Source organism: Gadus morhua, chromosome 15 (assembly GCF_902167405.1).
Source record: "Gadus morhua chromosome 15, gadMor3.0, whole genome shotgun sequence".
NCBI classification, from domain to species: domain Eukaryota; kingdom Metazoa; phylum Chordata; class Actinopteri; order Gadiformes; family Gadidae; genus Gadus; species Gadus morhua.
In genome coordinates, this window is record NC_044062.1 from 22,666,152 (window position 1) to 22,689,001 (window position 22,850).

Consider the following 22,850-nt stretch of genomic DNA (forward strand, 5'->3'; position numbering starts at 1 on the left):
TTCTCTGTTGCCCCCCCCCCCCCCCCGCGCTGTCTGTTTCACTCTGGATGAGACTGCTGCATCGATAGCATTTCACCAGGAACAGCTGTTGAGCAGAATCACTTCTCAGCCCGGTGATAAAGAAAGACAAGACAATGACCTGAATGAATAAAGCACAGCCATGTTTGTTTTTACTCTTTCCTCGACTGTGACGGCTTCTGACTTATCAATTTGTGTCACGTTTTTCTCATCACTTTATTTTGCTATTCTATCTCTCTTTCCTCCTCTGGATGTTTGGAATTTAAAACAGAGAAAATGATGGGAAACACGTTGAATGGTGTCTATTCTTCTCTGTGTTTACGTCCGCTAATATGAAGGATTCAAACTGCAAGATAAGAGGATAATTGGACTCCACTGTTGTAGAGCGAGCATCGACTCGCAGGAATAAAGAAATAATGAGTGATGATAAAATAATGGCATAGGCCTCATCAATTGAACATGAGTAAACGGAGGAGAAGGAGAGAGCGGGCATTAAACGTACACCTAATCTTTAACAAAGATTGAAACATAGGATTTAAAGATGCTGCCACCCTATCTAGAGTTATATCACTACAATTATCGCTATGGTTTATGTTGTAACTTTACGTAATCATCTCATCCCTTTCCATTATGTTGACGATATCTTGTGCCAGCAGAAGTTTCCTTTGAGTTCACCCCTCTGCTATTTGGATTCAAGTTCATTATTCAAAAGATTTTTACTCAAAGCAAATAAACATGACTGCAATTTCTCTCAGGGCAAAATGTGCTCTTTGATCTCTAAACGTATATGCAGTGAAGTTTTAAAAGGAAAAAAAGAAGGTTTGATTACATCTGAGAATTAGTAGTATTAATTAAACCCCCCCTATTTACATGTGCTGATGTGTTCTCCCTGCCAAGAAAGAACTTTAAACAGCATGATTTCACCACATAATGAGGCTGTGCTTATGATGTTATGTGGTTGGGATTCAAAACGTGTAGTGTATGTAAATCAGTCCTGCTGGCCTGCCCTCTGCTCGGAGCCAGGCGAGAGGTGCCAATAAACATATAGGGTGTGTTCCTTTCCTTTTCTCTCTCTCTCTCTCTCTCTCTCTCTCTCTCTCTCTCTCTCTCTCTCTCTCTCTCTCTCTCTCTCTCTCTCTCTCTCTCTCTCTCTCTCGACCACAATGACCTAGTTAAGCAACAATTTGAAGGCAGTCAAGTCCACAAGATTGTCAAAATACGCCAGTAATGTTAGTTCAATCAGTATGACCTCATTTTGCATGTGAGAGCTTATAATAATGAGTTTTACACAAGAGTAAACTGTTTTTTATTATCATTATATATTGATTAATTATAGTTACTAGTTATTTATTTTGAAGATTATTATAGAAGAAGAATAAACTGTTACTTCTTTTGCATTTTCTGAAAATGTATTTGACTAATTATATGACTATCGTTTATTATATTAACTAAAGTAACATAATATCTCTCTGGTTAAATGAGAACAAAAATTACAAAAAAGACAATTCACCCCAAAGCTCAGAGAGCAGAACGACGATATTCGTTCTCATGTGTGTGTGTTTGTGTGCGTGTGCGTGTGTGCGTCTGATAAAAAAAGAGAAAGTGTTTTTCTTCTTCCCTCAGCCAAAGGAAACCATTGAAGTACAGTCTGTTATTCTCTTCACGCAAGACATTTGACATTTTGTCACAAACTCACTATTCTCAAATAAGTGTGTTGTAGCTATGAAGCAGCCGACCTACATTGGATCTTTGATCTCTCAACCATAGTGCGTTTCCTGTGCATGCGCTGTTTCTTCAAGGACATCCTTGCCTCCTCAGGATAATCACATTGACTTACACCCCCCTTTGCATAAAGCCTGCCAAACGTGCTATTAAGTGAGATGCGCTAAGCAATCCCGAGCCATTAAATGTGATTTACTTTTTAATATAGACATTGGCATAGTTTATTGTCGCATCAAATTGTATATTTTCCAACATTGTAGCTTCTGGAGAGCTCTTGGGCCCAATACAGCAGTTTTGGCGGCTATCTGTGTTTCCGCCAAGCAAGGCCTTTCTCCTCGTACGGACGGAATTAAAGAGTGCCCTTGACCGGACCGCTGAGGAGTAGCAACTGGTTAACTTGATGGAACGCAAACAAGAAACAGGACCAAACCCCCAGAGGTTTTGCTCTTCCAAGACAGGAAACAACCTCCTGCACTACTTGGAACGCAGAGAGAAACACCGGCCTCTGAAGACAGTTACATGTGGTCAGGGGAGGCATGAATTATCCACTCAAAATAATAACATGATGCTGGCTGAAAAGTGCTAACTTTCAACAGTCGTTTTTGAGGCTCAAAATGCTGAGAATGTTAACAGCGGCATAAAAAAAAACAGGCCCAACGGTCAGCTTAGTTAAGGTGAATACAGTTCAACCAGCTGATATCGTGAGTTCAGGCCACAGACTACTGCTGTTGTCTATGCAGGCACTCACCGACACCCAGCACATTTGTTACAATAATGAATCGTATATTATTCATATTATTGGTTTACGTGCGGCCTGATTTGGAGTGTGAATCCTGGTACTTGTGATGCAAACATAGAAAGGTCATAAGTGCTTCCACTATGAGAAACCCTGGGCCTGAGCTGTAATCGATAATAGCTGGGTGGATATTATTACATGGATGTAAATCTGGTGTGGAGTATGGTGTGCCTCCCCAGTCCCCTGCCCTAGCACAGTGCAGGACACCATCCACCACTCGACACTCACTCTGTTTGAAGCCCAGGAATGGGATCCTCTCGATGGGCGTGTCCCTCTCCTTCATGTACTTGTAGAGGGCCACCAGGAAGGCCTGCTCCTCCGCGCTGTTCTCCTCCTCCACCTCCGCCTCCGCCTCCGCCTCCGCCTCCTGCTTCTTCTTCTCCGCCTTCTTCTCCCTCCTCTCCTCCTTCTCCTTCTCCTTCTCCCTGTCCTTCTCTTTGCCTCGCTCCCTCTCCTCCTCCGAGGACCTGCGGGCTTGGACGTTGACCTTTGGCCTCGCGGCCGAGCTTATTCTGCTATCGCTTCCCGCCGCCTTGCTGCTGGGTTTGAGCTGCGAGGTGGAAGACCGAGAAGGAGAAAATCAATGGAAGCCATTTGGGTCAGAAGGTTGAATACGATGATGGACGCTCGATGAGATGTTAATCAACAATGTGTGCTTGTGAAGCCAATTTGTTTACAGGAAGGCGACATTAAAGGTGTGTTTTATGTTGTTGTTGTTGTTGTTTTAGTGCTGTCGTCCCAAGGGAACGTGGTGAAGGCGCTGATGCCCTTCTTGCAGTGTGGTACACTTCCATGTCCAAAAAATAAAACTGATTAAAACTGCGAGTCACAGAGGCGTCTTGTTGCTCAGGGAACCAGAACCAGGACAACCCTTTAATGTGATTTTGGGTCAACAATGGGAGTGTACAGCACTCAAGGTAAGCGACTGTCTGTTGTACAGACCAGGACACAACAGCAGACTAAAAAACATGGTGGTTTTTAGAGGTAGTTGTTGTTTTGTGTTGTTTTTCATTCAGGATGACAGCAATAACATAGGCACAGAAGTGTATTTAATTATAACAAAGGAAAAGCAATTCTTCAAATTCCATTTGACAACCTGCTGAGGAAGAAAGTTCTACTGGATCTCGGTCAATGCTATTTTAAAAGCCATCACCAAGCTCAAAACATTTGTTTCTCATTCCATTTTCTGGTGATGCTCACTTCAGCGTGAGAACACTTGCTATAACTGAATAATGCTTGCGTGCATCAACACATCTTAATGAATGTGTCATCGTGGACTTCCTACCTTGGCAGGGTTCTTTTTGCTGGACGGACTGCAGGGCTCCTGTGATGCCACCGGGGCCGACCCCTGAGTTGAGCCCGGCATGGACCCCTGACCTTGGCTCTGGGAGTCCCTCCGCTGTGAGACAGACAGCTTCTTCTTCCGCGGCCGGCCCTTGAGGTTGGGCGCTGAAAGCGAGGGAGAGAAGAGGCCTGTGAGCAGAACAATCGCTGGCTACTGGTCCTGACAACCAAAGGACTCGGATGTTCACCCACCACGGTTGCATTTTCTTTTACGTGTAGACAGAGATTCCAATGCCTCCCAGAGGATGGGAGGCATTGCAACATAAAGAAGATATACTTTGCGGCTGTTTGTAGGTCTTGTCTAAGTGTCTATAAGTTGTATGTCTGTATTAGCTTGTTGTTTGTCATACTAAGTGTAATATCTTGCTTGTGTTATAGTATGTATAGTATGACATTTGTGGTGTAGCATGTAACCCTTTTCCTGTCTTTTATGTATTTTGAAACTTTTTGCCACCAGTCTTGTGTAATGTCCTCCTCAGAGCCTTAAGTATGGAGGGTTCCTCCCTTGATTACAGCAAGGCTTTAGCCCTGATGGATGTATTTACTTTATACGGGTGAGAAGGAGGAGAATTAAAGAACGGAATTATTTTTTCCTCCACACACCGACTGAATATCTCTGTTAGCTCTCGGTGCGCAGAGCTTAGACACTTGTTATTCAAAAAAAACACACCAGACCTGCAGTACGGCTTGGCCCGCTATGTTCGACAGTTATAATGGCTGGGTTCACAGCAGACGCACACGGCGCCGGCGTCAGGGCGCTACAGCTGTCCCAGTGGGTTCTGACACGCCCACGTTCTACACTAAGGTTTAGAGGGGCGGAGCTTACTGGGAGCCACAAAAGCACACAAAATCTCAGAGACAGAGACAGAGGGAGGGAGAGAGAGAGAGAGAGAGAGAGAGAGAGAGAGAGAGAGAGAGAGAGAGAGAGAGAGAGAGAGAGAGAGAGAGAGAGAGAGAGAGAGAGAGAGAGAAAAGAAAGAGGGGGGGGAGGAAGACAGACAGAGGCAGAGATAGAGAGAGAGAGAGAGAGAGAGAGAGAGAGAGAGAGAGAGAGAGAGAGAGAGAGAGAGAGAGAGAGAGAGAGAGAGAGAGAGAGAGAGAGAGAGAGAGAGAGAGAGAGAGAGAGAGAGAGAGAGAGAGAGAGAGAGAGAGAGAGGGGGGGAGGAAGACAGACAGAGGCAGAGAGAGAGAGAGAGAGAGAGAGAGAGAGAGAGAGAGAGAGAGAGAGAGAGAGAGAGAGAGAGAGAGAGAGAGAGAGAGAGAGAGAGAGATAGAGTTAGAGAAAGAGAATCAGACAGAGAGCGAGAGAGAGAGAGAGAGAGAGAGAGAGAGAGAGAGAGAGAGAGAGAGAGAGAGAGAGAGAGAGAGAGAGAGAGAGAGAGAGAGAGAGAGAGAGAAAGAGAGAGGGGGGGAGGAAGACAGACAGAGGCAGAGAGAGAGAGAGAGAGAGAGAGAGAGAGAGAGAGAGAGAGAGAGAGAGAGAGAGAGAGAGATAGAGTTAGAGAAAGAGAATCAGACAGAGAGCGAGAGAGAGAGAGAGAGAGAGAGAGAGAGAGAGAGAGAGAGAGAGAGAGAGAGAGAGAGAGAGAGAGAGAGAGAGAGAGAGAGGGTAAGAGAGCAACAGACCAAGTTAAGCCATGCATTACACAGCATCTACTTCTCCCTTTCCATCTGCAATGACAATCAATTCACAGTCAAGGTTGCTATGCGCCAAAGGGACTCTTGATTATTTTCGTTGGATCAAATTCTCATCAGGAAAACACTAGTATAACACGCCTCTGAATAAAATAAAGAGGCCGTCATTAAAACAAGTCAACATGACTGTGGCTCAGCCACCCGGAATATCAATCCTAAACGTTGTGTTATTCATACAACAGTTACAAAGGGAGGTAGAATACGACCATTAGATGATGCGCTCATCAGGGCCTCGCCGCTCGCCTGGAGAAACATCCACTTGAATCCTGCTGTATTCAAAGTTACATCAACTCAAACTACATGGGCTTGGCTCCATTCCTCGCTCTCCATTCCATTGTGTTTATTTTCTCACGCTCTCTCTCCCTCTCAATCTCTTGCTCTATTATGCGTCTCTCTCAATGTTATGCGTTCATTCAATTTAAATGCACAAACCTGTATTAACGTGATACATACGCGCTTCTGCTAATGCAGCTGCCGCAGCGATCGGTATTTATGATCAACGATGATAACATCAATAATAAAAATATGTAACAACAGCGATTAATCTCCTCTCCCAGCCTATTTGGCCGCCCTTCATTACTGCAGAATATTACATGAAGCCTTTGTGTAACAGATGACTCATCCCCCTTTAATACCTCCAGCTCTGACCTGGAAGATGATTTATGTGTAAGCTAGTGGCGCCGTTTTCAGTGCACACGTGTGTGCTTGTGTGTGTGTGTATGTGTGTGTGCGTGCGTGTACACAACGCATCCCCAGGAACTGCTTGCTTTCTATGTGTTTCTGTTTTTAGTGCCTTCCCCCCTGAAGTCTTATGCTTTGCTAAACAGACAGCGGTGGTGTTATATAACGCTCTGTTTACATATATTATCATGTCAAATGATGCTGCTTGGCAAAACAAGACATTAACTGCAGATCCGATGCGAAAGCACAGTCAGGCAAACACACAATAGGAAGCCATCGATTCGTCATCATTGGGGGTGGGGGGCACAACTTTGTGGAGATGTGGTCTTTATCAATGTGGGATTGAAATTGAGGCGATGCACATGCAGCCATAGTTTTTCTATTCAGTGTTTCGAGACACGCCTCAGAAATTGTAATGCATCTGCGGTTCAGGTTTTTCAATTGCCACCGCAAATTATTTGTCATTGTTGTTGTTGCAAACGTTGTCCTATTGCGTCCCTGATGTGCAATCGTACATTCAGCCGGGAAAATCAATAGGGAATATTGACGCGTTGGCTGAATCGCATTCCTTTGGATGAATTGAAATGTCAAAGAGAAGGTAACTCCAAACTCTACATTGGAGCAAATAGAATGGTAATATATATTTTTCTTAGGATCTGAATGGTCATCTCCCTCGTCGCCTTTAAATAACCTTTGAATTGGAAGCTATAGATCATCTGTTATCACCTTGCTATCCCCTTTGAATTTAAATACCAGCCCGGCCGGCTGGGACTCACTTTCCTGCTCGCTAGGAAACTCAATAGTGCTATGAACACCAGATAGGATCCTAAGTATACACTGATAAATACCGCCAGTGTTCAAGTACACTGATAACAAACATAACCACACATAATGCACACAAACCCAGCGGAGCAGGTGATCATACTTGAGTTTGTCCACTGACGGCTGACATAGGGCGGAAGTCCTCTTCACTGTTTAACACACATGCTGACCGATATATAAACACATTGGCCTGGGTGTCCTTAAGCCAACATAGTGGTACATTTACATTTACATTAAGGGCATTTAGCATACGCTTTTATCCAAAGTAACTTAAAATAAGTACATTTGTCAGAAGAAGGTGAGGCAATATATCTCTGTCGGTACAGTAGAGATGTTCATAGAACCAAGTGAAGCAAGCACTAACAATCCCTGGGTTAACCCATTCCCCATGCACAATAAAGATAGCTAGGATAAGATGCAACAAAACTAAGTACTATAAATAAGTACAACATATAAGTGTTTACATTAAGTGCCATGATGTACAACATACAATAAGTAGGAAGGGTGGGATGGTACACAGGGAAGGCTGTCAATCACACTAAAGACCCATCCCTATTGAGCTGTATTGTTATCATGGTTATTATTGATATTATTGTTATTATTATGACCACGCCAACGCCAGCAAGGATGTTGATGTTGATGATTATTACTACTCTTATTACTACTACTCTTATTATTTTGGTCTCTCTGTTGTGGCAGCTCTGGGCCGATCTGGGCTGATCTGGGTCACTGACCTGTCTGGATGATCCGTGCCTGGATCAGCACAGGCAGTAGGGGGCATGTCACAAACACAAACACACACAGTCACATATACACAAGCACACATACACACACACACACACACACACACACACACACATTTCTTCTCACACACACATACACATTTATATGTATACAACATATGGTACACGTAAGGAGAATGACAAAACCTTTGCCCATTTGTCAACACAGAGGCACGCAACACACACACACACACACACACACACACACACACACACACACACACACACACACACACACACACACACACACACACACACACACACACACACACACACACACAAACACTAACATACACACACGCACAATGCACACAAACTCAAAGACAGACACGCGCGTGCACACGTTGGGATTATTACCTGTGAGGCGAATCCATCATATCTTGTCGCCGGGCTAAACCCCACAGCCATGGAAGTCACAATGACTTTACCTGACAACATGATCTCTTTGATTCACCCCGCTGCCCTCAGCGCTCCAGCAGCATACAGCTCTCCGCGGCGTAGCCTCGAGTTTCTCTCCCCCTTGCCCGCCCCCTATCTCCCTCTCTCCCTCCCTACATTATTTCCCTCTTTTATTCCAGGATTCAATTAAAACCCGCGCCCTGGTAAGAGCTACTTCATTACCATTCGGTTGATGTCAATGATAATGAAAAAGTCATTAGAGACCGTTTTCAGAAGGCCTCCCCCGACTGGATGAATCAACAGCGTGCCGCCACGGGGGGCCCGGAGAGGAGGGCTCTGATTGGCTGAGGGGCGGGAAAGAGAGGTAGACACACATCAAGCGGGCCCTGACAGCCCAGCTGATGGGTGCCCTAGGAGAGAGAGGGGAGCTAATATGTACGTAGCGCTCCCCGGCTCTGATGTCGGGGACGATGATCGCAGTCTATTAAGAACGTATACACACTCGGCGACATTAAAACAATGTTATGGTCATCGACTGAACAACGCATAACTTAAGAGGAAACGAACGCTGTGTAAAAAGAAAAACGTCCTCGAAATGACGTAGGGTTTTATGAGAACTTGATTCATTATAAAACTGAATCCAAAGAATCAATTAAATGATAATAGCTGGCCCTGGATTGTGCTCACAAAGCCGTGCTGCTGACGCTCATGTTCTCCTTGGAGCTGGCTGATTTTATTTTCACCGCAGCTCAACTCGACAGTGTAAGCTTGTTCACTTAAAAGGATAATCAAAACCTTTGCCAGTAAGTCTGAATGATCACTAAAAACAGATTTCAGTGCGCAGCGCAGCGCATAATGACACATAATAACAGCAGAGTACATAGCTGCAGCATCAGGTGTAGAGAGACGGCTGTGTTCGACTGAAACCAATTTCACAACCACACACAAATTAGCAGTTGCCCTCCGAGGAATGCGGATGAAAGAATTACTTTGAATCCTTGGTGTGAAAATAGCAACATTTCCAGAATGACTATCTTTTCATTTAATACTGTATCAGTATGACCGTGGAATGGAAACCGATGGTTGGCCAACCGTGCTTTCCCTGTGTTAGATTTGCTCAACTCTCTCTTAATAAAGACCATTCCCTTTTCCTTTATTTAGGGTGGGTTAAACAGTGGACGTCACCCCATCATTTTTGTACCTCTCCTGCCTGTTCAAATGTCAGCTTACCGGTTTGAACTCAGTTTGACAATAATGGGGTCAGAGTTCAAACTGGGACTGAAGGGCTAATTCCTCGTCTTGCTCGGTGGGCTGGCACAAGGACTCAAGGATCTCAAGCAGTAGCCAAGTCCATGTCCGCGGGTTATAATTACGCTGTGTGGTGGCTCTTTTCAGAGGAAAAACATTACAGTATAACCGCCAAACTATTCACCCAAAAAACGTGCAGAGACATGAAATATCTACATTTCAAACCTTTTATCTTCCGTGGTGAGGCCGCTCTGTTCTTACCTGTCTCAGCACAATTATATCACAGGACATCTATTTTTAAAAGCTTAAAAAACAGAAAGAGGGACGTTTGCATGAATAACCGGGGTGTGTAAACAGCTATAACACGTATTCCTTTCTGTGTGCTCATTACTCCAACATTGTCATGTCTGACAGGTGAGTGAGTGACTGTCTACCTCATGCACACACACACACACACACACACACACACACACACACACACACACACACACACACACACACACACACACACACACACACACACACACACACACACACACACACACTGGCCACAGCTCTCTCTCTCTATCAGACACTGACAGCAACCACAGAAAATGAATATAAATAACTCAATAATTCTCATACCTTCTGTCAGCGAAATCATCCCAAAAGTTATGCATGGTGTCCCCACAGAGAGGGTGGGCATGTGGATGGAGGAGAGAGGGACCAATAGATGTATTACTCATCTTAAACCACAGTGGATCGCTTTGATTGCCTGCGATGATTCACTTTGGATTAATTTGGAATAATTAGACAGACTAAAAAATAAAAAGTAAACTAAAAAACAAATTGCTTTGAAAAAATTTCCCTGAATGCGGAATAGTACAGGTTAGCTGCAGCCTCGGAGGACAAAGAACTACTATGTCTATTGATGAGCGCAGCAGCTAATACAGCAGGCAGGTATTTTAATGAGTTGTTGTGAGGCCAATGAGGAATGGGCTTGACTCTTGATTTTTAAGCAGGGGAAGTGCATTTCTTTTTGGGAAAATGCTTGGAAACCACGCACACAAAAACATAAAAAAATCACACACACACACACACACACAATCAAACACACATCAAAAAACAAACGCACCCGCACACACAAATACACACACTCACATAACCTCACACGCAAATACACACACGCTGAGAAGCTATTTGGGGGAAGAAGAAAAGGAGCAGTAATCGACTAGACACAGAAATCAGACATGGAAAGGCAGGAATACTGAAGAAGAGAACAGGAATTAATGAATCCAGAGGCTTTGGAGGAAGAAAGAGAAAAAGAGTGACGGAGCAAAAGATAGCTATGAGTATATACTACATATCAAAAGTGTGTGTGCAAGTTCAGAGATTATGAACAGTGTTGGGTTGGTTTGAGAGAGAGGACCTGTATTGGAGGCCCCTGACACACAAGCTGAAACGACTCTGGTACAAGGCTATTAAAGATGTGTCAAGGGCACAATGGAGGGATTAGACAGGGCTGTTCACTAAACCAACACTCACAGCAACCACAGGTGTCACCCAGCATCCAAAGAACCTCTCTCTCTCTCTCTCTCTCTCTCTCTCTCTCTCTCTCTCTCTCTCTCTCTCTCTCTCTCTCTCTCTGTGGACATGTATCTACCCATGAATGTTTAAATAGACTCATAGCTGAGGGCCTCAGTTCGGAGAGACAGGCTCACATTCAATGTGATGGTAAAACACAGAATAAACACCGGTTTTAACGTGAAGCTGCCAATGTTTTAGGCCTTAAACCGTATATTTTTCAATATGAATAGCCCCACCCCCCGCCTTGCCCCCTCCCATGTGGGTTTGGGCGGAGCTGGAAGTCAGTTCTACGGCCCACCACCGCCTGACTGCAGAATAACACTCATTGGATTTATTCCAGAACGGAGACATAGATGAAAGACTTATGGAATGTTTTCATTTCTTATTTCATTCCAGCGGACGTGGTGTGTGTGTGTAGCGGAGCGGACCAGTGTGTGTGTAGTGCTGTAGCGGGCACGGGACCGGGCCAGGGAGGGCAGGTGCTTTTGGGGGCATTTCTTGAAGAACACAAGCTGCTCCTCTGTGCTGCGGACCACTGTACACTGTCTATCCTGGCTTGTAGTCTGAAGCATACATGAGTACACAAGCACTCATCACAATATCCTGCAACACAGGCTAGGTGCCGTGTGAGCTGGATTCCATCTTTATTTATTCATTCTACAAGATCCCTGCCACTGCTTTTTAGAAAAAAAAGAATTAGGTGGATCAGCCATCCTGCTCCGTTGTGATGAGTTTCCTAGCCTATGATTTTATTTCACAAAAAGTGGCGCAATACAGCCCCTTGGAATCTGCCTTTTATTTCCCCTCAAAGACCATTCCCTCTGCTGGTTTACTGACAGCTGTGTCTGAATGCATCATTATCCTCCTCACAGTGTGTGTGTGTGTGTGTGTGTGTGTGTGTGTGTGTGTGTGTGTGTGTGTGTGTGTGTGTGTGTGTGTGTGTGTGTGTGTGTGTGTGTGTGTGTGTGTGTGTGTGTGTGTGTGTGCGTGCGTGCGCGTGTGTGTGTGTGTTTGGCTGTAGCCTGTGGCAGACCTAACTAATTCTGAAGCCACGAATAGAAATGACTACAGGAGAGTGTGTCCTGTACCCAGCTACTACAAGTGCGTCAATCATGACGACAATGGACCAATGGGATGAAGAGGATGCCCTTTGTCCTGCCCATTTGGAACTGATGTGTGTAAGATGCTATCATATGTACACTAGTGTCATAAAGAGGTCCATAATGAGGAAACAAAATCCACATTGCAGGAAAAAATATGTGAGATGTAGATAGAAAGTTAGAAAATAAATGACGTTATTATTTCGAAAAGGTCATTGACATGGTGAATATTAGGGATGGGCAAAACGATTATTCTCCAGGAATCAGTTCTTTCAGTTCTGTTCACTATCACAATTTGTTTGTTTGATTAGTTTATCATATGGTCAGATGGTCTGTTACGTCATTTGACAGGGAATCAGAAATGATGGAATAAATGTTAATCAACATGCATGTAGCCTATTACTTTCTAATGTTCTGGCGAAATTACCCAGTGTAAATATTAAGCATTTATATGAAGCATATACGTGCCTTTTTTTCATAAATATCCTTAATACATAATGGGATACTAACCCTAACAAGTAAATGGCGTCTTCCAAGAAGCGCTAATAAGCAATGAAGCACCATTGTGCAAATTCCCTACTAGACCAAATGAGACTCGAACTGGTAAAAACAATACTTTATTAAAGCATGCAATTGTGATGTAGAACAAAATAAAAATAAAACTTTGCATGATATAGAAGCCTAGGGCAATCATTAGTTAACTTGTGTGGTGGTGCCTTATCATTTGTTTACCCATGGGCCATTGCAACGCGATTGCTACCTGCTGTAGTACTCTATTTGGCTGAATCTATGAGAACATTTTAGACTCAATCAATATAAGGTTGCGGGGAGACGAAGCTCTGGTCGTTTGTATTTTTTATTTACGAGACCATATTTTTGTTATATGTTAATAAAAGAAAGAAAAAAAGAATCAGTTCTCTTGTTTTGGGATTCAGTTATCATCGTTCACCTTCGGGATTCGTTCACTCTGACCGAATCGTTTGCGACCGACCCATCACTAGTGAATATTCAATATTATAATTATCTCTTGACCAAACAAATGAATTGAATGTATTCAAGGCATTTAAGTACGTTACATGCTCAAAGATATGTCTATAAAGTTTTTCACCAATAAAAGGTTTTCCATCACAGTTGAGGTCTTATTTTGTATAGATGTAGTCTGATCAAGAACTTCTGCCATAACATATTCTTCCATATTCGTTCTTCAAAGTGGCTATTTTGCATGTTCCGTGTAGGGATGATACTGCTGGGAGACAATGCCTGGCCCAGTAAGTAGGGCAGCACACATCAACTGTTACCAGGAAGTAATTCACTCACTGAGTGTCCTCTGGTGTGAATATAAAGAGATTGCTTCCAATTGCCTCTAAATAGCAGGTTGTATGCATTTTACATTTTTCTCCCTACAGATAATGAAGGGAACACTGATTTGCCGACTTACATTAAAGTCACACTGATTGGCAATTAACAGATGTTGTGAATTGTAATATGCGACTACACTGTAAGAAAAACTGCTTCTCTTTTCCCATGTCCTCATAATCTGTCAAATTAACTCAACCATTGTATAGGGAGGGGAACATAAATTTAATGACAAATCAATTTGATTTCTTCACCTCCCCCTCCTATCCTCTCTCTCTCATCTCTCTCTCATTTTTCTTTCTCTCTCCGCTCCAATTTTTCACATCTATTTCCCCTCGCTGTCATCTAAAAACTGTCAGAGCAGATGTAATTACAAACCGGGTGGTGGTGGTGGTGTTGGAGAAAATAAATAAAATACATTGCTCTATGTTTGCAACAAACCGAGACATTAAAAAGCTATTATCAGAAAAGGGGAACAATTAGGCAGAGGCATGAGGAAGGGCGGCCCCCGCCATATGTTAGTGAGAAACGAGGACACCACCAGTCAACTAGTAATTATCAATCATAATCAGCAGCAGCTATCAAAACAGTGGGCCGGGCACGCACCCCACTGCTGTTGCCATGGAGACAAGCCCGACGAGTGTGTATGTGTTTACCAGGAGATAAAAAAGAAAAAAAAAAAGACTCCAGACATTTTTAATTTGGCTTCAATTCCCAGAATTATTTTCTATGTATTCCATTTGTTTTTTTTTCAAATGTTTGCATACATGACTAAAGTAGTCATAAGAGAGCAAAGAGATATCAGTGCGTGTGTGTGTGTGTGTGTGTGTGTGTGTGTGTGTGTGTGTGTGTGTGTGTGTGTGTGTGTGTGTGTGTGTGTGTGTGTGTGTGTGTGTGTGTGTGTGTGTGTGTGTGTGTGTGTGTGTGTGTGTGTATGTGTGTTTTTGCATGCGTGCCTGTGTGCATTCATGCATGCCTACATGCGTGGCATGTGTGTGTATGTTTGTGTGTGCTTGTGTGTGCTTGTGTGCTTATGTGTGTTTGTTTGTGTGTGTGTGTGTGTGTGTGTGTGTGTGTATGTGTGTGTGCAGTGTTCATGTTTAAGCAAATGTTGTTTAGAAGAGTGATGTCTTTGGCTTCAGGGTGACGCTGAGACAAGTAAGTTGTCAGAAATACAATTAGCAAGTGGAGTGTCTTCTGCAAAGTACAAGTGTTTGTGCACGTGTGTTTTTGTGTGTGTGTGCGTGTGGCTGTGTGTCGTTGTGTCTGTGTGTGTGTCTGTCTGTGAGGGCAACAAAGACAGAGAGATCGCCGTGTCCTGGTAATGAGCACATTTTTCTCTGGCGATACCAGGACAGTGTACGCTTTATTCAAGCTGTCATTATTAATATTCCACCGCAGGAGAAATATGACATTCACCCCAACCATCAGGACTTTTTCAGTTTCAATTTTACATATTTCTCCTCCGTGGGTTTAGCATAACCTACTACTGTTTCTTATTAACATGCAGCATAAGCATTGGGGTGAGAATGATTTGCATTCCATACAGACATGTTGAACTATATCCTAAGATACCGCATCATGTCCCTGGTTTCTTTAACCTGTGCGCACACTTCTGCTCTACATTCAAAATGGCTGCAGCGTTTCTAAATGAAATATCATCTTAAACCCTAACCCCTGGATACTGCAGTCCACTGGAAGGCAGGAGGAGGAAGGGGGAATCTTTGTTTAACTGCAAAACAAGCTTAATAAATGTAATTAGCCGTTGAACATTAAAGCTAGTCAGGGCATGAATGCGTGTAAAAAGCTCTGTGTCTCTGCGTTCATTGTGGCGGCGATTGGGAGAAATAGAAAGTAATGGCTAGTGCTCTTAATTCATTATTTGTGTGCCTTTGTACTTGCTCCCCCCGGGACGACGCAACATTACTCTTTCATCAGATCAAATGAAGCGGAGCGCAGCCATTCCAGGAAGAGCCAATTAAACTGTTCAAAGAAGTTTATTATTGCCGTGGATTATGAAATCATCCTCGTTGGGATTTGTGGAGCTGTGTGCGAGTGTGTTTCCACAGAGGTGTGAACCTCGGCTTGTGAACGCCGAATGTACGCGCCGGAGCAACAGAAGATAAACGATTCTACCATGTTTTTGCACGAGTGTTTTTATGAGGCGCATTTAAGAAACTAATAGCAAACAAAGAAGCTAAAATAAACAAGACACCAGTCAGCACAGTTCGACTGTAGAGGCGATTGACAGAAACTTGATCCAAAAAAGGTGGTCCTGTTTTTTCAAGGGCATGCCGTCAGTGTAAACTAACAGTGCTATATTTGTGAACCCTGTCAAAAACTGAATGTAATATGTACATGGGCTTCCTGATGAAAGCCATGACCTATATAATAAGCTGTTGATTATCTCTGAAAAGTATACATGCTTATAGCATGCCGTCAGCGTGAATATGAACAAGTATCAGTGGTAAGTAGGCAAAAAATGAAGAAGCAGTTTCATTTTAAAATTAAATGAAATATGTCAAAGTGCTGTGTCCCCATTTCAATCAGTGCGGCCCTCCCTGGGGCCAACTGAAAAACAGCATCAAGGTTACATCATGTTTAAAACACATGCTTAAAGCAGGCTACAGTCAAGTTACAAATTGGTATTTGAGTTTAAATCCGTCAGAAATATCTCTTTGTAACTCATTAAGAGCAGAATCAATCTCCCATCTTAAAGAGCCAATTTTATATACAATCTTGATTGTATTACCTGAATGATAGCTGGATGCATATACAGAGAGAAATAGAGTGAGAGACAGAGAGAGAGAGAGAGAGAGAGAGAGAGAGAGAGAGAGAGAGAGAGAGAGAGAGAGAGAGAGAGAGAGAGAGAGAGAGAGAGAGAGAGAGAGAGAGGAAAAGGGTAGAGAGAAAGAGATAGGAGTTATGAGAGAGTTGAGAGAGAGCAAAAGAAGAGAGAGCGAGAAGAGGGCAAAAAAAAGATAGAGCGGGGGAGAGAGAGAGAGAGAGAGAGAGAGAGAGAGAGAGAGAGAGAGAGAGAGTTGAGCGGGAACAAGTGGATAAGCTTCAAGGCTGATCCTATTCATTACGCAGAGGAAAGAAAACAAATCACAGCATCGACCTATAAATAAATGAATGCATGTATAAACAAGGAGCCCATAAATCAATAAAACATATGTATTCTAATAAATCATGCTCCAGTTACAGTTGATTGGATTTGGTTGGCCAACAAACCCTCATCCAGTCATTCACACAAAAGCCTAACGAGCATTTAACGATGGAGATTAAAAATATTAAAAAAAAATCTAAAAACAAAAAATTGATATATATTGTAGGGTGCATAATTGGCTTCTTCTGTTTTGATCTGGTTTATTGGTTCATGCATTTCAGAATCTTTGTTGTTTTGCTTTTAAACAGTGATGCATCCATTACACGGAAATAGATCAACAACAAGCTGTTAATGGTCTACACATTACCCTGTTCCATCAATATAGAAAGGCTAAATGGTAAAACGCTTTATTTAGTTATTTTTCATTGTTTGTTTCATAATAGCTATTTTACAACTTTTCCCCTGAACATGATGCATGAGCAGCACTCTTGGCTGTTGTCCTATTTAACTTAAGTGGCGAAATCTAATTTATGATCGTTCCAAGGTAACACATAAAGCCCCCGTTTTCAAGGAAGGCAAACCCAAAACAAGCCGCTACCCGCATACCAAAGTCAACACTTAGTTCTCCTTTGTCTGCCTCTCAAATCAGCAGGCTGGTAGAGGGGCTCCATGCTCAGCCTCTGAGCGTGAGCTACCCTGGCACATGGCGGACTTCAATGCTTTGTTCAAAAACAAACACACATATGATGATGAGTCACACATGCCAGAACCTGGGCTCCAAGTGTTCCCAACAAAGGGCCATGCCTTAAACGCTGTACATCCCCGTCTCTGGGACTAAAAGGAGCTGTACTGCAGGTTAGAAATGCTTAGTGCATATGGTAGGGGAAACATGATTTGTTCGCGTATAACGGTGTAGCGTTTACGGTTCTGTTCCTGAGGTCTCTAGTGAGTGTGGCGTAGTGAGCAGGAGTAAGTCAGATATGGCCATCTGCCAAGTCGAGGCGCAAAGGCGCTTATTAATATTAAGACATTGTTCTGAGAAAGATAACTCTTCCAAATAGGGCTTTTCAAATAACTACTTTAATCGTTCTTTTTAACAATCGATGATTTGCGTATATAATTTGACTCATTCTGTAATCGTCAAAGTGTATTAGCACAAAACCCTGGTAGATCCCATTGCTCATCAAAACATAACAAATCTGACATTTGGATGAAAGCATCTGCCAAATCGCTCAATGTAAATGTAAACGTATACTTACATTTGCATCCTTAGAAAAGAAGAAGAAAATGTACAGACTATGTCAGCAAAATATGGAGTACTTTGTGTTTTACAAGCCGCTAAGGGCTGCTGTGTAATGGTGAGAGTGAACTGTGTTTCCTGTCCATCTCTCCGCTAATGAAACATCTGAAACAGATATCTCTGTAGGGCTCTCTTCGGAGAACAGGGTATTATTAATAAAATCAGGTCCACGCACTGGCCTATAGCTCATCACCTATCTCCTTGTCCTCTATCGGCTAAAAATAGTGAGGCAGCAACGCACTGGTTCTGCTGCGGGTCTGTGGTGGATGACATAATAGGGATGATAGGAGAGATCCTTTTGGCCTTAGACTTCTCCGCGACATGTTAATACTAATGCTACTGGTAACATAGAAACTAAAAAATAGTTCATTTTCAGCAAGGGTGCACGCAGTTTGCATTTGAGTAAACGGAAGGTACCAAACCACGCTTTTTACCAAAGTATTCCCATATCACACACATCAAGTAGGATACCAAACATGTAGTGTGTGTGGACATGTGTTTCCAAGAATAGTCAGAACAAGCTGCTTGTATTGTACAAATATGATCCTCAGTCCAGATTATACAGATATCCAAACATGTCACATATGCATGTGATATCCTACAGGGGGGGATGTATTTGAAGAAACTGCCCAGACAATAGCCATCCTACATGTGTTATTTGTGTTATGATGAACCTTTATGCATCAAATGGCTTCTTTACCCGTTTAAGTGTTAGTGTGTGTGTGTGTATTTTGTGACACATGGGTAATGAAAGACGCAGAGAAGGAGTGATGGCAAACACAACTCCGCAAGGCAGAGGGGATCACATGGGGGCTTAGTGAGCAGTCTACTAATGAAAATCATCAGAGAACCCCCCCCAATGCAGGGGTATCTGGCATATATTTCAGTCAATCCCTTTTTCATATTGAAGGAAACAGAAACCAAACGAGGAGCAGATAATGAGTTAAAACACAATGTTAAGCAACACAACCCTCAAGGGAAGGTTTCCAAGCTACGGAAAAATAAATAAATAGACAAAACCAAAAGAGCTACGAAAGTGTCTCTCGCTCCTTAATGGATATCAGCATTAGCTTCACCCACGCACAAAAATACACAAAATATATATTAATAAATCAGCGATGGCGAAAAGACAAATATCAGCTTACTGCCTTCACCGTGTTTACATTCTAGTCATTTGTTTGTCTTGCTTGTGTGCCCCCCCCCCTGCCCCCCCATCTTGACTTTAACCTAATTTAGCTTTGTACACAAACCGTTTTTACATGTGCCCACAGGTATGCAGAAAGCACACACACGCACACACACACACACACACCACACACACACACACACACACACACACACACACACGCACACACACACACACACACACACACACACACACACACACACACAAAGTATGAGTAAAGACAGAGAAACAAAAACCCTGGCACGCACAACATTATAAAAATAGATGAGGGAAAAAGAGAAATGCTGTTTATGATGGCTACATCTGGTTAGCGTTAATATATTGAAGTAATAAATCTCCTTAGGTTTCTTTTGTCAGCATCAACCCGCCCTCAAGGATTACAAAAAAGGATTCCAAAGGATTCCACTGAAAATGCTCTTTTCTAATAAACATCAAAAGAGCTCCAAGCAGAGAGATCTTTCAAACAAAAAACACTTAGCCGTACATAAACTATACGGTTCCCCTGCCAAGGAATGAGAACACAGAATGTAGGACACATGAGAGAGAGAGAGAGAGAGAGAGAGAGAGAGAGAGAGAGAGAGAGAGAGAGAGAGAGAGAGAGAGAGAGAGAGAGAGAGAGAGAGAGAGAGAGAGAGAGAGAGAGAGAGAGAGACAGGAAGAGAGGGCAGAGAGAAAAAATAGAGAGAAGGAGGAAAAGTACAAAATCCTGCTCTCAAGTGCTCTGCCTCGAACGAGATTGCCTCACTAACTTTCCAAATACTGTTGATTTAAGCAATATGCACACAAGGGGTGTTGGGTTACTGCAGCGGGGGAGGGAGGGGAGGGGAGGGGAGGGGAAGGTCAGCATAAGGATATTTGTCAATGTTTTATTCTCTCCAAACATGCACAGTTTCTGATTCTTGTCCTTTTTCATTCTTAACCCCCTAAACTGTTAAAGCATTTAAAGCTATATATATATATATTTATATATATATATATATATATATATATATATATATATATATATATATATATATATATATATATATATATATATATATATATATATATATATACAGCATATAGGGAAGCCTTGCCAAATTCTCATGGAACTACAAAAAAATTATCAGCATTCTATCACTTAAGAATACAAAACAGCACAAAGGATTTATGTCACAGAGCAAAGTCAGGAAATGCTTTAGAATTACAGCACGCTACATAAACACTGTTCTGGTATGTAGTATCTAGTGTCGACTGACTATTATCTCATTCACTAATCTTTGATTTGTGCCAATATGTGCCATTCAAAGGCTATGACTCGTACTATCTCCCACACAACCAGCAAATATTGACTGGCTGTAGTTGTGTCCATAACGTTTTGGCTGAATAGGTGTGCGTGCGTGAGTGTGTGCATGCGTGCGTGCGTGCATGTGTGTCTCAGAGTATATCGTCCCAGACAACTTCCGCTCCCAGTTGACGGGTTACATTTTGTGTCCGTTTTGATGGTATGTATAAACAATGTGGTTGGGGAATTCATTTGATGAAATGATTTGCTATGGGCAAAATGAAACGGAAATCTGGTGTAAGAAACAGGTGTTCGACAGATTAAGCTAAACTGAAGGGAGGAGCAACAATATCACACTCCAAATTAGATACTATGCTGTGAGCCAATATCTGAGATTTTAGTGTTTTGTTTTTTAAATATACATGTTATAACTATAACACAAGGTCATGGGCGTTGACGCAACACAAAGGATGGTATTTCTGGTTAAGATAAGGCTCAGACTGTTAAAATAAATGTCGGAGACCGCAAATGTCAAGACATAAGAGCCACTTTTACACAACCTGATGGTAATAGTAAGTAACAGTAAAAACTAGGCTTTGGCTGAGCCAAAGAATACCACTGCAACGGAAAAATACTAAATAATACAAACAAAACATGCTACAAATACTAATTTTCCACTCAGAACATAATTTTGTGCCCAGCATGTGTTCAAAAGCCCTCAATAAATGATACAATCAAAACCAAATAACAGTGGGATGAAATCCTTAAGTTCATAAATAAAAATGCTTCTCCCCAAACTCCGAAAACAGACCTACCCACAAATCATTGATGCAATAATCTGTTTTTTTCCTAACCCTTGAGTCATCCCCCCAGCTCGACGGTTCTCCCCCCCCCCCCCCCCCCCCCCCCCCCCCGGAGGTAACCTGACACACTTTCATGAATTAGCTGAGCGGCGAGGACGGCCATTAGAGCTGCCACAGCAGATTTGGCTGAATCCAAAAGGTCAGAATTAGCATTGAGTGAAGCGTAGGAACATCCCTGAAATCACTCCCCGGGACCATTTAAAGCTCCTTTTATTTTACAGCTGTTTATTATTCCCGCTCACTCGATCAATGTGCTTGGTATTTAGCTCAGCCGAGGTGGGTTTTATATGGTATTTCAAAGTTGCTTTTACATGAGGGGCCTGTCGAGGGCGAGGGACTTTATGGTCTCTCTCTCTCTCTCTCTCTCTCTCTCTCTCTCTCTCTCTCTCTCTCTCTCTCTCTCTCTCTCTCTCTCGCTCTCTCTCTTTGTGTGTGTGTGTGTGTGTGTGCTTGTGCATGTGTTATTTTTGCATCCACGATGGGAACAGAGAGACCTTGGGTTTCTTCTCAGAGCCAGGGCTCTTATTATTGACCTCTGTTGTTCCGAGGCCAATCAGAACATAGCAGCTACGCATGCCAGGGAAAATATGCTTAATTCAGATCGGCTAAACCCCCCTTAAGTGAATAACGCTGAACTGTTGGTCGCCGCGGTAGAAAAACCAAAGAACACAACATATATAGCTCCCCCCTCTGCTCTACAAGTAAACCTTTAGCTTAAACTCACAAAGGAACGGCAAAACACGCTAAAGTGCCAAAATGAATGAGCAATGGCAGCCACAGGATGTTAGTGTTGCTATTCATAACGTATTTTTCCAATGCCTTAAACAGTTTTCCCTTTTTGCTCTCACCTCTGCCGCTCTTAAAAAACGCAATTACCTCCTGGCAAATTTACAGGAAGAGAAAAACAATTACTTTTGACCAGAGCAGCCATTACTATGAATGTGAAATTTGCCGTTAAACAAAAAGCCTATTGAGCAGAGGGGAAATACAAAGCGCGATGAATCACATCGTTTCATTGTTTGGCCACGGCTTGGCGTTGATAACATTTGGGGATTTATGACATACAGTTAAGGCATTGTGAATGGCAGACAGACATGTTCCAGCACTTTCAAATTCCTCACTTGTACCACAGAATGCTTTTCATTAGCCCAACTCGCCGGTCTGAGTGGTCGTCACTCGTCGTTGTGACAATAAACAAAGCGGTCCTCTTTGGGGGGAGAAACGGAATGAGGTGAACTGGAATTAAATTACCATATTGGAAAATGGGTTAGCAAATGTTTTATTGCAAATGTTTGGCAATTATCAAGTACTGTACTGAATCCACTTTCAGGCTATAATTAATTCAATTAAAGCAACATTGATCGAGAGTCTATGCTGTTCTACTCAGAGAACTTAAAGTGTTTTTTGGCTTGTCAACCGTTGAGCCAAGAGATAAGAGGGTTAGACCGCAAACAAAGAGTGTCAAATGAAATAAAGGCAAAGAACAAAAGAGATCTCTGCCCAAGAATAATCTCTTTGAGCTACTGAGCCTGGCGGCAGTAGCTCAGGAGGTAGAGCGGGTTGGCTGGTAACCTGAAGGTTGTTGGTTCGTTCCCCGGC

General features: G+C 42.7%; 1 protein-coding gene across 1 annotated transcript in view; it reads right to left on the reverse strand.

Annotated features, from left to right (window-relative positions):
• The window catches only part of arid5b (AT-rich interaction domain 5B), a 73,495-nt gene that overhangs the window by 17,476 nt on the left and 33,169 nt on the right, over window positions 1–22,850 (reverse strand). Inside the window, exons 5-6 of the mRNA XM_030379254.1 lie at window positions 3,822–3,985; window positions 2,765–3,086 (exon numbers count right to left, since the gene is read on the reverse strand). Of these exons, the coding sequence (XP_030235114.1) occupies window positions 2,765–3,086; window positions 3,822–3,985 (486 nt within the window). The remainder of the gene's footprint in view (window positions 1–2,764; window positions 3,087–3,821; window positions 3,986–22,850) is intronic.